Genomic DNA, 15,163 nt, shown 5'->3' on the forward strand with positions numbered 1-15,163 from the left:
TGTGCAAGGCAAAGCATAAGCCCCATGAGGACAGGACTGTTGCGTTGTTCACGGTTATAATCCCAGCACCCAGAATTGTGTCTATCACACAGTTGTCAGTAAATATTCACTCAGTGAGATTTCCTGAATCCAGCAGGTAAGTAACCAGACACCCACGCAGATGCTTATGGATTCTATCCTACAATGAGAATGAACTTGTGACCTGTCTTCACAGGGATAAATAATACTTCCATTTTATAGATGGACAGTCAAGTTGGTTGAGATAATCCAAGGGCAGAACTATTTCACCGACAATAGTGTTTCCCTTCCTTAGAAATATGTTTCAAGCCAAGAAACAGAAACTATGGAAAAATCTAGCACACAGAGGGAACATTACCGATGTCACTTTACATTTCTTGAAAATATAATGAATTTAATGAATGTAGAACAACTTTCCTGAATAAACCCAACAACAAATATTTTGGTTTCCTGAAACAAAACAACGGAGGGAAATTAAACTCTCCTTGATCCAAATGGCAGGAACTCTTCCTCGCGGACGGCTCAGCTAGGCTTCTTTGCATGCGAGCTTTCCGGAGAGGCTTGCCTGCCGGCATTCTGCACTACAACCCCGAACACTTAACACTAACTAATAAGGACACGGAGGCCTGGAGTTTTCTGCAGCTCCCTTAAGTGACCTTGGACGGCTCTCTTCCCGCCCCTACACCCGAGGGCCCCACCCGTCTCAGGCCCCCATTCGCGAGCGAGATTCACCCAGCAGCGAGCGCCATTCGCCGTGCGCTGGTTGGCCGCGGGGCTCACTCGCTGGAAGGCCGCGCACGGCTGCGGAGCGTTAGCAGGACCGTCCGGGCCCGGCCCAGGTCCCCGAGTACGGGGCACGCACCGTGGGGGCGACGGGAGCCCCGAGCGCCCGAGAACGGAACACCGCTCAAGGCGGCCGGCCCCAGACCGCATCCCCGCCCCGCCGCCGGGCGCCCGGGGACTTCGCGGGGACCGCGGCCACCGGCTCGCCCGCTCTGGCGGTTCCGGCGCACGGCGCGGCAGAGGCCCGGGCGGCCGGCGACGGCCGAGCATTGTTGTCTGGCTCGCCGAGCACAGCCATCTTGCGTCAGGCGTCCGGCCCCGCGCCGCCACCTGCGGGGAAAGTTGCGCGCGAGCGGGCGGGCCGGGCCAGCTCCCGAGCCCCTGCGGGCTGCGTCCCCGGGGAGCGCCCCCGGCCTCCGCCCCGTCGCCGCCGCCGCTCGGGGCGCCCCCTCCCCCACTTCTGCCCTCCCCCGCCGCCGCCCGCAGGCCGGGCGTTCACCGGCCGCGCCCGGGCAGCCGCCCCTCCCCCACCGCCCCTGGGCGCCCCGACCCCGGGCTCCGGGCGCGGGATGACGTGGGCGCGCGGCGGGGAGGGGCTGGCGGGGGGCATTGTTGGGGGTGGGGAAGACCGGCCGGGCGCGGGAGCGGGGCCGGCGGCGCGCGGGCAGCCGAGCGAGCGGCCAGCAGTCGCGGCGAGAGCCGGCGGCCCTCCGGCACGTCTTTTGTGTTTGTACACACTCGGCGCGAGGCGGCCTGGGGGAGGGAGCGGGCGGCGCGCGGGGGAGGGGCGAGCGCGCGCCAGCGAACGGGCGCGCGGGGGGAGGGGCGGGGGCGGGGCGCGAGCGGGGGCCGGGGGCGGGGCCGAGCCTTCCCTCCATTGTGTGTGATTGGCTGGCGTGCGGCGCGGGGGCGGGGCGGCGTGTGTTGGGGGCTAGCCTCGGTGTCAGCCATCTTTCAATTGTGTTCGCAGCCGCCGCCGCGCCGCCGTCGCTCGCCAACGCCAGCGCCGCCTCTCGCTCGCCGAGCTCCAGCCGAAGGAGAAGGGGGGTAAGTTTCCCCGGCCGCCCGCCTTCCCGGGACCGAGCCTCGCTCGCCGCCCGCCACGGGGCCGAGCCCCGGCGCTGCGGGGACGGCCCCGCGGCCCCTCCGGGCTCGGCCCGCAAACTTTTTGGCCCCGAAACGTCGGTGAGGAGCGAGTTTCCCTCGGCCCGAGGCGGCGGCGGCGGCGGCTCTCCCCCGTCTCTCGCCGCCTCAGCCCAACAGCAGCCGCCGCCGCGGCGCCGAGCCGCTCGCCCTCCTCCCCGCGCCCCGGGCTCCCCTTTCTTCGGCGAAATCCCTCCCGCCGCCCCTTCCCGGGACCCCAGACCCTCACCACGACCCGCGCGGGCCCCTTAACTGCCACCCCCGGGCCCCGGGCCGCGGTTTTCGGGCGGGAAAAGGCTGGAAATCGCCGCCGCTTCCCACCCCGGGGTAACTCGCTTTTCGCTGCCTCCCCACAGTTGTTGCTGAGCTTCACCATCTTGTCTCTCTTCTCTGGTCACCGACCATATTTTTCTCCCCCGTTTCTCTCTTCCCCGTTTCACGGCCGGGGGAGCGTTTTTCGCCAAGGGACATTTTTCTCGCCTTTTTTGGAGAAGCGGAAACTTGATGCATTTGAAATGCAAAAAAACTTTTGCATTTTGGAGGGCGGCACGTGGCAGGGGATCGGGGCATTTTGGAGCGTTTCGGTGTGTGGGGCGTTCGGGGAGGCGGCGGGTCCGCGGCGCGATTGTTTGCATTTGGCTCGGGTCTGGGAGCCGGGCCGGGGGCCGGGCCCGAAAGTTTCCGCGGGCCGAGCGGCCCGGCCGGGGGCCCGAGCGCTGCTGCCAGCCCGGCTACGGGCACTCGGGGGACGTCGCCGCGGAGCCCCCGCGGGCCGGACGCGGGGACCGGGCTTTGTGGACGGCCCTCCGCGGGCGCTGTCGGCCCTGTCGGCCCTCGAGAGCTGTAGAGACGCGACCCCGGGGCTGTTGGCCGGTATTTGCGGAGATCTGCGCGCTGCCGAGCGCACTGGGGGGGCAGCCGCGGGGGGGGGGGGTTAAAGCCCCCCTTTAAAAAAAAATACTGAAATTTGACTCGACCTTTCTGTGGTTTGTGGCTTCGTTGTTTTGACTTGTTCGGGGATCGGGTGTTTACAGACATTCCTAATTTCTGCTTTAATTAAAGAAATTGAAGCAGAGGCTGTGAGGGGTCTTTTTGTTTTGCCGTTTGTCGCTCAGATTTGGCATTTTGAGAGATGACTGGCGTTAATGCTAACAATCGTCTAGTACTACAGTTTTGTTTCAAGAAGTCCTATTTGGGTGGTAGACGTAATCAGCACCCTTTCGAATTATATAACATTACGGACATTGTTGTTTTGTGTGTGGGGGGGGTTTGTTTTGTGTTGGTTGGTTGGTTGGTTTTTTGTTTTTTGGGGTGTTGTTTTTTTTTTTTTTTTTTTTTTTGTAGGGGTCGTTTTTTCGATTTTTGGGGGGGGGGGGTGATGGTAGTGGCAGGAGAACTTGGACGTTTGGTAGCTGCATACATGATGTTTGTTTTTTAATGCTGGTAGGTAAGTAAGGAGGTTTCTGTACCATGGCTCGTACAAAGCAGACTGCCCGCAAATCGACCGGGGGTAAAGCTCCAAGGAAACAACTGGCTACAAAAGCCGCTCGCAAGAGTGCGCCCTCTACCGGAGGGGTGAAGAAACCTCATCGTTACAGGTACTTTTAAAAAAAAAAAAAAAGAGGAACTAGTGGGACAAAATCTGTCCAAGGAAGCAGTATTTATATAATAGACGCAAAAGATGTAGGATAAGCAGGATTTTTGCTTCAGGGAATCCCGTGTCTTTACTCTTTTGAAAATTTACTAATCCTTGAAAAATGTATACATAGAATATTTAGTGTTGGGTTTTATTGGAACATTTCATTTTGAAACTTCCCAGAGGAGGCTTATTGAATCACTAATAACGTTTATGGGGTAGAGTAACATTTTATTTAGTTTCTTATGTTAATAATATATGTTTTTTAAAGATACGTTTCTGAGGACATTGTCCCTTTTGGTATAATGACACATTTTAATATTAACTTATTTCACCAGTACCAAGATGGGGCATGTCTTGTTTGAGTAAAGTTGTCACCCCTCATTTAGTTGAATTGGTTTATTTCCTTCTGTTAGCACAGTGGGTTTTGAACTACCCCGAGCATTGTTGTTAAGGGCATCTGCCATTAGGGGGCAGAAGTTGTCTGTAGTTAGCCTCTGCAAATGATTTTATAGTTATTCCAAAATAAAAGCTCATTCGATGGAAGAAAGTAAGTCAGACTTGAGGTACATTTTTTGCTCACGGTTACTTAGTAAAAAAACAAAAAACGCCTTCCATGTGAAGATGTACTGCACAGCTGTGAGTGTTCAAATGGAGTCATTCCTGAGGGATGAGCAGTAGTCAAAGTAAACGTACTTTGGGGAATCAAACTTAAATAGACAAGTATTTTAAATGAGGCTCATTGTGTGGCAGTGTTGGTAGGTCTTTTAGAAGAATCAAGGGTGTAGGTGGGAAGAGTTCTGTGCCAAGTTGAGAAGTCTGAACTGGGAATTTGTATTAGTGTCCTAACACCCTCCCAGGTAATAACAGAAGTTACTGCCACATCTGTGTTATAGACGAAGTTGATGAACAGGACTTGAATAAACTCCCTGCCAAGACTCCACTTTAATACCATGCTTTTTGCTTTAAAGGGATTGTCATTACTCTTGATAGGCTTGAAGAGTCACATCACCGATTGATCAGTGAGATTTTATACAGAAACTAAAGAACAGAAAATGGGTGGTTTATTTTTTGGGAAATGACTGCATTTCTTGAAAGCTAACCACTTACCTTTTAGGTTTTTTATATAATTGGTAACTTTTTCTTTAACGTGGGTTTTTTATTGTTTTGTTTGAAGGCCTGGTACTGTGGCACTCCGTGAAATTAGACGTTATCAGAAGTCCACTGAACTTCTGATCCGCAAACTTCCTTTCCAGCGTCTGGTGCGAGAAATTGCTCAGGACTTCAAAACAGACCTGCGCTTCCAGAGTGCGGCTATTGGTGCTTTGCAGGTAAAATGGCGGGTGGGAAAGGTGCTTAAGAGGTGGTTGCCCTGCTAGGTACTGAGAACATTTCTAAGTCTTCATATGTGCTGATGGAATTCTGTCATCACAAGCCTGTAAGATGGATGATACCTTCACATCATCCTTGCGATGTCAGAAAGGCTAAGTTGCTCAAGGTCATATACCCAGAAATGTCATTTGAACCCACTTGGGTCACAGAGTCCTAATTTGAGCCCATTTGATCCCACAGCCTAGTGTGCATGCCTATATACCATTTTTACATTTTAAACATTGCTTCGAGAACAATGCTGAAAGTGGAAAATAACTGTTGTTCGTCTGTGGGTGCTTCAGGACATTCTGAAGACATGGGACTAGAGGTCTGTACTTTGATCAGCTTTAAAGAGTGACCACTGCAAAAGGGTGGAGAATGAATGTCTTACTGGCTCTGAAGAAGTAGGTGCAAGCAGAGAGCACAGAGTGTCTGGGCAGGGGAGCAGGTGGGGCTAAAGAATCAAGGATTGAAGTAGAAGCACCGGGTAGTTAGGACGAGATGGCTGATAGTAAGAAAAAGTGTGCTTCAAGATGACACTGTACCTGTTAAGGGACAGGGATTTCAGGACATGTAGTTAGCTAAAGAGGATTACGGATTTCCACTTCAATGAGAAGCTTTTGAGTTTAATATTAGCACCAGGGCATCAGAACTCTGAGAAATAGAGTTTTAGAGGTGGTTATGTATCTGAAATACTTGTGTTTTGTGCCAAGATTAAAACTTGAAATACCCACAAGGAAGATACTTGATTAGGCATAAGGGTGTAATTAAATCAGTCGGGAAGGTGTAACCTATTTTATAGTGTTTGGCCTTCTTTAGATGAGTGAATCTCGAAGTGTGGTAAGACTGCCACCTCCAGCAGAGTATGGGGTTGGGAGTGGTTAAAAATGCCAATTGCTAGGCCCCACAGACGTGGATCAGAAGCTCTGGTGGGGAGGTTCCACCATCTACGTGGACTCCATTGGAGGATTTTCAAGGCTGCTGTTGCTGGGCCGAGGTTTTGCTTTATATGTGAGGAAGATTCGATAGGTGGATTCTCTACCGAAAGGCAATTGGTTGGGCTGTTTCTATGGTTAGTCTGGGCTTCGTTTGATTGGTGGATTCCAGGAGTGAGCATCCATTAGATTCTCAATGAATGGAAATTACTGACATTTCAAACTACTAAAATCTTCCAGTGTTGTGACTTAAAACTATTTTCTGTTCAAGTCATTGATTATCTTGAGGTCTCATGGATTACTACAATTGCAAAGCACATTTTAGCCATTCTGTTTTTAAGTAGAGACATAACTGAGCGTGACAAGCATTTGATAAAGAGTTGCTAGTCCTGTTTTCTAGTTAGCCGGAGTCTGCTTCAAGAACATGTTATCCTTAGGAGTCCCACGTGTCTGAGTTTACCTGTCAGTGGTGGTGCCTGGTAAATTGAAATGACTAAACAATCTGGGTAGAAGACTATGTCTTTTTAATTCATGTGTAAACTTCCATTATCCCTGGACTAAGGGGTGTGTCCTACGTTAGTAAGTGTGGTTGTGTTGGTTTTAAGCAAAATGTTTGCCTCTGCTGCCTCTGGTACTTTAGCAGTTAGATAGATCTTTACTGGAAAGAGGAACCTTTTAGTTTTTTGTGCATGTGTTTATACATACACTTCAGGTTGCTTAAAGACATGGAGAGGAAGAATTTGCTAATGGAAATAAAGTAATAGAAGAGAGTGGTGAAAACAAAATACCAGAGGTTTGTGTTTCTGGCTTCCGAATCACACAGTTGACAACTTTCCTGACAGAGCTAAATGAGAGGAGCAGTGGTGCGGGTGCTGGGTGGGGGAAATCAGTCTGGCTCTGCTGCACGATACTCAGGAGTTGATGGACTTCAAGTTCAACTTTTGCCTTTAAGAGTTTGGACTAAGGTATCCTTGTGTTAGAAATACAGACCTCGGTGTTTCGAAATGGTGGAGGATCCTTGACTTTATTCAAGATGCTGTAAATGAGCCTTTCCTTGCAGTTGAGATGTTTTTTCTTTTGCCATCATCCCAAAATGGTGTTTGTTGGGCTGTAAATATACAGGGCAGTCTTTAATTCCCATTACAGCCTTAATGTTTAGGAGACCTTAGGGCCTATGTGATAGAATTGGAAGTACGGTCATGGTCCAGTCTCCTGTCAGTATGCAGTACTTGGCCCAGAGCTGAGCAGACACAGGCCTGTAAGACCAGCAGTAGCCAGGTTCTAAGACAGCGGTGGGAGCCCCAGGCTGCTGTGGGCCTCGTTGGACCGGTAGCAGGACACCTAGATCTTAGCACTCTGCAGTGCTCTCAGAATCGCAGGGCCTGTTGCTGGCATGTCCATGTAGCACCTCATAGTGCTACATTTTGCAAGAGCATTCCAGATGCGGGTCATTGTGCAATGATACTGGGGGGAACAGACTTAAACTGGTATCTTTCCTGAGGAACATCAGTTCTGGTATCTGACGTGCATTGTGAACCTGTTAGAGCAGTCGATAGGATGCTGTGTTTTCCAGACGTTGTACCTGTTTCTTAAAACATCCAAAGACCGAATCCCCGAATGAGGTCTTTGGCTTTGAACACATTCTTTGGAATGTTTACATAGAGTTTGCAAACTTAATTAGGGTTGGATTTTTTTAAAATAAGTATGTATTTGTTGACCATCACGAGATTGTTAAGGAATTTACATTAAAAGATGGCTGGTGGGGGCACCTGGGTGGCTCAGTGGGTTAAAGCCTCTGCCTTCTGCAGCATGGCTTTCTGCTCAGCAGGGAGCCTGCTTCTCTCTCTCTCTCTGTCAAATAAATGAATAAATAAACTTAAAAAAAAAAAAAGGTGGCTGATGTACGAGGCCCAGAAGTACCAAGGAATTAGGATTTCATGGCTACCCTCACAGAAGTCTTGAGCTAGGCTTTAATGGGTAAATAAGATTTGAACTCTTAACGAATTGCAGTAGAAAAACACGTTAGAGGGGCGCCTGGGTGGCTCAGTGGGTTAAAGCCTCTGCCTTCGGCTCAGGTCATGATCCCAGGGTCCTGGGATCGAGCCCCGCATCGGGCTCTCTGCTTAGCAGGGAGCCCGCTTCCCTTCCTCTCTCTCAGCCTTCCTCTCTGCCTACTTGTGATCTCTGTCAAATAAATAAATAAATAATCTTTAAGGAAAAAAAAAAAGAAGAAAAGAAAAATACGTAGAGGTGGTTTGGATGAAACATTTTTATAGAAGAAAGGCATAACAGCAAAAAAGATGAAGGTATAAATTTGCAGGAAGTAATTTTTCCATATGACGAGCTGATGTTTAAACCATTTGAATTAATTGTTGCTGTGTTAATGCTTTAAAAAGCAAATATCAGGAGCTTTGTTGCAAAATCAGATGTTTGTGAAAAGCCAGTCTGGTCGTTCCTGTCTACATAGCTTGTGTATGGTGTAGCACAGGAGGCCTCAATTGCTCAAGTAGTTGGTGTGTGTCGTTTGTAGTTTATCATGGCCTCAAGATGCCACAGTGGAAAATTCTTATTAGGACAAAAATCACAACTATAAAACCTGTTTTTTCCTGAGTATCTTTTTTTTTTTTTTTTTTTTTTTTACATTTTTTTCTTTTTTTTTATTTATTTACTTGACAGAGATCACAAGTAGGCAGAGAGAGAGGAAGGGAAGCAGGCTCCCTGCTGAGCAGAGAGCCCAATGTGGCGCTTGATCCCAGGACCCTGGGATCATGACCTGAGCCGAAGGCAGAGGGTTTAACCCACTGAGCCACCCAGACCCCTTTTTCCTGAGTATCTTGAACAGAGAAATAACTTCCCTGTGGAGGAGGAGACAGGGCCAGATAAGCTCATTTCGTGCTCGGGTCCACTAGCACCGCAGGGTTGATGCCCGGGGTTGGTGACAACAGGCCTTGTTCCACAATGAGTAAGCAGATATTACAGCCTCAGCTGAAGGACGCTTCCCTTTCCACACAGCTGGAAGGTAGACAAACAGTTAAGAGTTAATTACAGGTAGAAGCTCCTCTTTTTCCTCTTCCCATGCCAAATGTCTGGGAACAGTTCCTACGGCCGGCACCCGGTGAGCACTGGTGGGAATAAGAGAGTGCCTTCAAGGAATCCTGAAGTGCACTGGGAAAAACTAGAGGCTAAAGATTGGGGTGCACAGAGGAAGATACACCTGGGAGCGGGCAGGCACATCTAGGCCAAATATGTCAAAGTCTGTCAGCGAGACATGGATATAGTGTGTTCTGGGACCCACAGTCCTCGTGGGATCAAACTCTGAGGTATAAAAGGGGAAAGGTAGATGGGGACCATGTATGGGAGCCAGTGGTCAGCTATAATGGATTATTGGCAAGGCAGGGTTCAGGCGGATACTGGAGTGTGGCTGGGGTTCAGAATAAGGAGGGCACTGGTGAAGAGGAAGGACTATTCGGATTGGATACATGATTTCCTTTATCACTGAAAGGACAAGGAGAGGATCTTTGAGTTTAAATGGGATTTCTTGGGTTAAGTTGGATCTCCTTAAGACCTTTCAGTTTATAGAAATCACATGTTAAACATTAGAAAAGTCGAAGCTTTCTTAGTAATGAAATCATTTGACTTCGGTGTAATTGGATTAAGATTTCCAAACTTGAGCTTTTCACTGTTCATCAGCATCGGAACAGAGCTGCAAGGCTATTTCTGTGGAAGCGTTCAGTAACACAGGCCACGTCACCTGAAGAAGGTTTTCAGAGGGTTCAGAAACCTCATTGTTTTAACCGATGCAGACACATCTTAACTGTTGGTCTAATGGTGTTAATTTCTTCTCGTTCCTTCGCAGGAGGCAAGCGAGGCCTATCTGGTGGGCCTCTTTGAAGACACCAACCTGTGTGCTATCCATGCCAAACGTGTCACAATTATGCCAAAAGACATCCAGCTAGCGCGCCGCATACGTGGAGAACGTGCTTAAGAATCCACTATGATGGAAAACATTTCATTCTTTAAAAAAAAAAAAAAAATTCTCTTCTTCCTGTTATTGGTAGTTCTGAATGTTAGATATTTTTTTTCCATGGGGTCAGAAGGTACCTAAGTATATGATTGCAAGTGGAAAAATAGGGGACAGAAATCAGGTATTGGCAGTTTTTCCATTTTCATTTGTGTGTGAATTTTTAATATAAATGCGGGGACATATAAAGCATTAATGCAAGTCAAAATGTTTCAGTGAACACGTTTCAGCAGTTCAACTTTATAACAATTATAAATAAACCTGTTAAATTTTTCTGGACAATGCCAGCATTTGGATTTTTTTAAAACAAGTAAATTTCTTATTGACGGCAACTAAATGGTGTTTGTAGCATTTTTATCATACAGTAGATCCATCCATTCGCTATACTTTTCTAACTGAGTTGTCCTACATGCAAGTACATGTTTTTAATGTTGTCTGTCTTCTGTGCTGTTCCTGTAAGTTTGCTATTAAAATACATTAAACTTACCTGCTTTTGGTCTTTATTATCCACCTTAGCTGTAGAGTTAAGCCACTTGAAATTTCCATCTTAAAAGTCAGTTTAGTATCATCAGGTGTTCTGTCACCTTCTGTCTGAGACAAGGCTATTGGCAAGATGTGGAAAGAAGTTTTACATGAGAAGGGACCTGGAGCTCCTGGCTTTCCTCCTGATTTAAAATCAGCAGAGACTGGGGGCCCCTGGCCGGCTCAGTTGGAAGAGCGTGGCACTCTTGATCTCAGGGTCATGAGTTTGAGCCCCACGTTGGATGCAGAGAGGACTTAGAAGTAAGAGCTTAGAAAAATCAAATTTGCAGAGTAAATCTATTTGTGGAAACCAGATCTCAACTCTTTGGGTATGTTCTGTCCCAAACCAATAATTCCCAAACCTAGCCGGCCAACAGAAGAATCGCGTGGAAATAGTCCAATTGAAGTAACTAGTGAAGGTACATTTATAAACGTGACTACACTATTAAACTTTGAATGTCCAATGGCAGTTTAAATGCAAATGTAACAATAAGTCTTAAACTCAAAAATTAGTGCATTGGGGATGTGGCTCTTTGAAGATGCTGTGTATTAACCCGGAAGTTAGTGATCAAGCAGAAGCAGTTCACTGAGCACCGTCTCGTTTTGCATTGGACTGATAAGTGTGAAATGCGGGTAATAAGCCTCTCAGAGCCTGTAACATCCCTTAATGGACTGACATTAGTTGTAACATTTGAGTGCGTGAAGCCGCTCTAGAAGCCAAGTGGAATTAGGTAATCAATGGGCAGAGAACTCCCAGTCAATAGGGTAGAACATCAAGCTTCTGCTCTTCCTGCTCCTGGGCTCTTTTTTAACAGCAACTTCATTTTTATATTCATCAAAAATCTATGAGAGAATTATGAAATTCTTTCTAGAGGCTGTTTCTAACTCCTTGACATGGGATTGTAGTTTTTAGTGCAATCCTTTGTGTAAACTAAAGGCGGGTGCTGGTACGACTTGGGGGTACTGGCCAGAGTGCTCATTTTAGTACAAGGTACAAAAAGGTTTTTAAGTAAGCGTGAACCCTCAAGTCCAAGGTCAAGAGTCATGTGCTCCACTGAGCCAGCCAGTTTGCACCCCAAAACCCAGTTTTTCATGAATTTCCCCAGTTCAGGCTTTGCAGGGCAAAGAGATGATAGGGCCCATTTATGAAAACCCAACTAGGGAAAGCAGGTGTCTCCAATAGAGTAGAAGTTAGCTGCTAGTAACTTTACAAATGGGGAATGCCATCCTTTGACTTAAACTCACTTAGAATCCATACTAAATTTTGCTCTAAAACTCTGAACTAAAAAACCTGTTCTATTTTTGTGTTTCCCCATGAAATGGGTATGGTAACAATTCATTTTAAACGAGGAGCACTTACGGGGCTCCTGGGTGGCTCAGTGGGTTAAGCCTTTGCCTTCTGCCCAGGTCATGATCTCAGGGTCCTGTGATCGAGCCCCGCATCGGGCGCTCTGCTCAGCGGGGAGCCTGCTTCCCCCTCTCTCTCTGCCTGCCTCTCTGCCTGCCTCTCTGCCTACTTGTGGTCTCTCTCTGTCCAATAACAGTAAATTTTTTAAATTTTATTTATTTGACAGACAAAGATCACAAGTAGGCAGAGAGAGAGGAGGAAGCAGGCTCCCCGCCGAGCAGAGCCCCCGATGCGGGGCTCAATCCCAGGACCCCCGGACCACGACCCAAGCCGAAGGCAGAGAACTCAACACACTGAGCCACCCAGGTGCTCAAAAGTAAATAAAATCTTTAAAAGAAAAAATTCTTAAACCTTAAAAAAAAAAAAAAAAAAAGCGTTTAGCTGTTCACTGTTGAGGTACTAACACATAATACATTGTATATGACAAAATGGGAACATTTAGAAAAGATGGGGACAAAACAGATGAAGTTGGCACTCATCACACACAAATATCTGGCCATTGTAATGAGCTTGTCTCAATATTCCGTGGTCTGTTAACATTTGACATGTATTCTATTCCTATGAAGTAGGTGAGTGCTCGCTTCGGCAGCACATATACTATGAAGTAGGTGGTTAATTCCTACTTAAAATGAGGCAGTGAAACTTGGAGGGATTATTTTTTTTAAGGATTTTATTTGAGAGAGTGCACACACGTGTGAGGAGGGGGAGGGGTAGAAGGAGAGGCAGTCTCCGTGCTGTGCTGAGCAGGGAGCCCAGCAAGGCGCTCCATCCTGAGACCCCGGGATCATGACCTGAGCCGAAGGCAGATGCTCCACTAACCAAGATACACAGGCACCCCGGCGGGGTGGGGGGGGGGGGTATTCTTAGTACAGGTATATACTATGTGCATAGTAGTTTTTGTTTTATTTCAAGTTTTGATTTAAATATATGCATAGTAGCTTTGAGTTCAGGGCGGTCCTAGGACTCTTGGATGTGAGTGATCTGCCACCCCCTTAGCCCCTGGGTTTGTGTTCAATGACAGGCTGATAATCCTGTTCCTCAATATGCTTTGGAATGATTACTTGACAAGCCTACCCAGGAAGAGTCTGGTGAATAGGATTTGGGCCCAAGGTGACCTGTGGGTGACGCATGGCTTACCTCACCGCTCTTGGTTAAGTGTGGTCTTCAACATCTTCAACAAGGTAACCCACTTTTGAATACTAAAGTAATAGGAAAAGAGCCAGTTAACACCTCTTAAGCTTCCAGAAAATGTTCCTAGTCTAAAGCTTATAGAAGAAAAACCCTACAAGATTATATGGTAAGATAAAAATAATTTTTAGGTAGGGACGCCTGGGTGGCTCGGTCATTAAGCATCTGCCTTCAGCTCAGGTCATGTTCCCAGGGTCCTGGGATCGAGTTCTGCATTGGGCTCTTTGCTCCACGGCAGGCCTGCTTCTCCCTCTACCATTCCCCCTGCTTGTGTTCCCTCTCGCCCTGTGTCTCTGTGTCAGATAAATAAAATCTTCAAAAAAACAATAATTTTAGGTAAGTAGGTCTTGGGAAATCAAGAATACTTCAGCCAGAAGAACTTTGTGGAAGGAATTTGAAGACTTCATTCGCAAGCAAATGGAGGGACTCTCCTGGCTCATCCTGTTAAGCGCGTGGACGCTTGAAGATGCCCAGCTCTTTTTCTTTCCGATCCTGACAGCCTAAAATCTGAGAAGAAATAAATTCAAATGTGCAAATTTGAACAGATCGAGGATCTGTTAGATCCTGAGCATGTAAAGGCATAGGGAGGCTCCAACTCAGACTTCTCAATTCTGTGAGGAGGGTACCCTTACAGACTGATCTTACCCCTGAAGAAACGTGGCCATGGCCACCCAGTTCACAGAGGACATGGACTGTGCTTCCCAGGGGACTAAATCCCAGACCTTGCTCTTCAATTCCCACGCTCTACGCTCTGAGAGCGATAGAAGAGTTGCTCATTTTCCTGGGAGTGCCAGAAATGAAGGCCAGTCCTGACAACGCAAGCATCAGAAAAAAGACTAAACTGGGACTAGGGGATGAGGGCAGACTATAGAAATCACCAGAAAACCCTCGGCCTGCCTCCCCGCCTGTTGAGTCTCAAGCAGCCCCCTGAATTCCTCCCTCTCTCCCACCTCCATTAAATCCTGTTGATTCTTAATCCAAAGAAGTGCAACCAAAACTTGGCTCTGAACGCCTCTCACGTCCTGGTTCAAGTTGCCCCTCCCCGGCCCTCCCCACCCCCACTCCCACCGCTGACACCCTCCATCAGTCTGTCTGCAGCAGCCCCATCTGACCCCCTCGGGCCCCTTACCACAGCCCCCAGAGAAACACTTCCAAAACAAGTCATTTCAGGTCACTCCCCACTTAAAATTTAGTTGCGTGACTCCCCTGAGTAACTCGGCCTCGCCAGGCTTTTCTCCTTCCACCTCCTCCTACTAAGCCACAGCCAGACCCTCGGCCCACATCCCTTTTGTCACATCCCTGCCTTCCTTCCTTTCGAATTTATCCAAATCTGAAATGACATTCGTTGGCTTTTTTATTGACGACCTCCACTAGAATGTGCTAGAACTTGGGGTTCGCCATGTTTTCCACCATGGCCCCAGTAGTGGTGCAGCATAAACGACCTGTGGGACCCATGCTAGAACAAATGAATGTTCCTGCTTTCCTTCCAATTTTCACACTGAGGCCTCTATGACCTTAATAGACGGGACCCGATTTGTTATTTTGAGGATCAAGTGAAAATCGATGTGAAAACCCAACGCCTGGCACATAATAATCAGTAAATGCCGGAGGGGAGTGGTAAGTTCTGATGCAGTAAACCTGCACCCATATTGTTCCTTTCAAAGTTGTAAAGAAAAATCTGGTCCCCAACTTCCAACAGTGGGTTCAGTTGGTTCTCAAGCCCCCCAGGAGCCCCCCAACTGTAATCCAAAACTGGCCCCTCTACTCAGAGGATAGGGAGAGACCAAAGAAAGGCCAGCCTTCCAGGCGCGCAGGTGGAGGGTTGAACAAGCACAAGGAACGTACCTACAAGGGCTGTCTTGGGGGCCATGAGATGGCCCACACCCCCCACCCCATCCTCACGGTTCAGAGCTGCCTCAGTGGGCTTCAGTCCCGTACCCCCTCCCTCCTGATGGTCCCAACCCCACATCACTGTCCCTGAGCTGCTCCCTGCAGCTTCTTGGAGGAGGGAAGACAAGCAGAACCCACCTTCCAAGGACAGAAGAGGGATCAAGAAGCCTGTCCGCTTCATGGGCCAACTGACGGTCCCAACTGGAACCTTCCCCAGGGCTGGTCTTTCCAAGGACTCATTTTTTATT

The 15,163-nt window shown here is 48.2% G+C and overlaps 1 protein-coding gene across 1 annotated transcript; it reads left to right on the top strand.

Moving 5' to 3' along the window:
- The first annotated feature begins 1,723 nt into the window (after positions 1–1,723).
- LOC116855747 (histone H3.3A) lies at positions 1,724–10,391 on the top strand. The gene is made up of 4 exons (XM_032838730.1): positions 1,724–1,848; positions 3,392–3,542; positions 4,758–4,911; positions 9,743–10,391. Exons 2-4 carry the CDS (start codon positions 3,415–3,417, stop codon positions 9,869–9,871), a joined length of 411 nt encoding a protein of 136 aa, XP_032694621.1. The 5' UTR covers positions 1,724–1,848; positions 3,392–3,414; the 3' UTR covers positions 9,872–10,391.
- Positions 10,392–15,163: the final 4,772 nt, after the last annotated feature.

The sequence above is a fragment of the Lontra canadensis genome, unplaced genomic scaffold (genome assembly GCF_010015895.1).
Source record: "Lontra canadensis isolate GAN:19392208 unplaced genomic scaffold, GSC_riverotter_1.0 scaffold106, whole genome shotgun sequence".
Lineage (NCBI taxonomy): Eukaryota > Metazoa > Chordata > Mammalia > Carnivora > Mustelidae > Lontra > Lontra canadensis.

What these genes read in the sequence shown, in the direction of transcription:
- LOC116855747 (XM_032838730.1), top strand. Translation starts at nt 3,415, where the DNA reads ATGGCTCGTACAAAGCAGACTGCCCGCAAATCGACCGGGGGTAAAGCT. An exon ending in AAGAAACCTCATCGTTACAG is followed by an intron (nt 3,543 to 4,757) that starts GTACTTTTAAAA and finishes TTTTGTTTGAAG; the next exon opens with GCCTGGTACTGTGGCACTCC. An exon ending in CGGCTATTGGTGCTTTGCAG is followed by an intron (nt 4,912 to 9,742) that starts GTAAAATGGCGG and finishes GTTCCTTCGCAG; the next exon opens with GAGGCAAGCGAGGCCTATCT.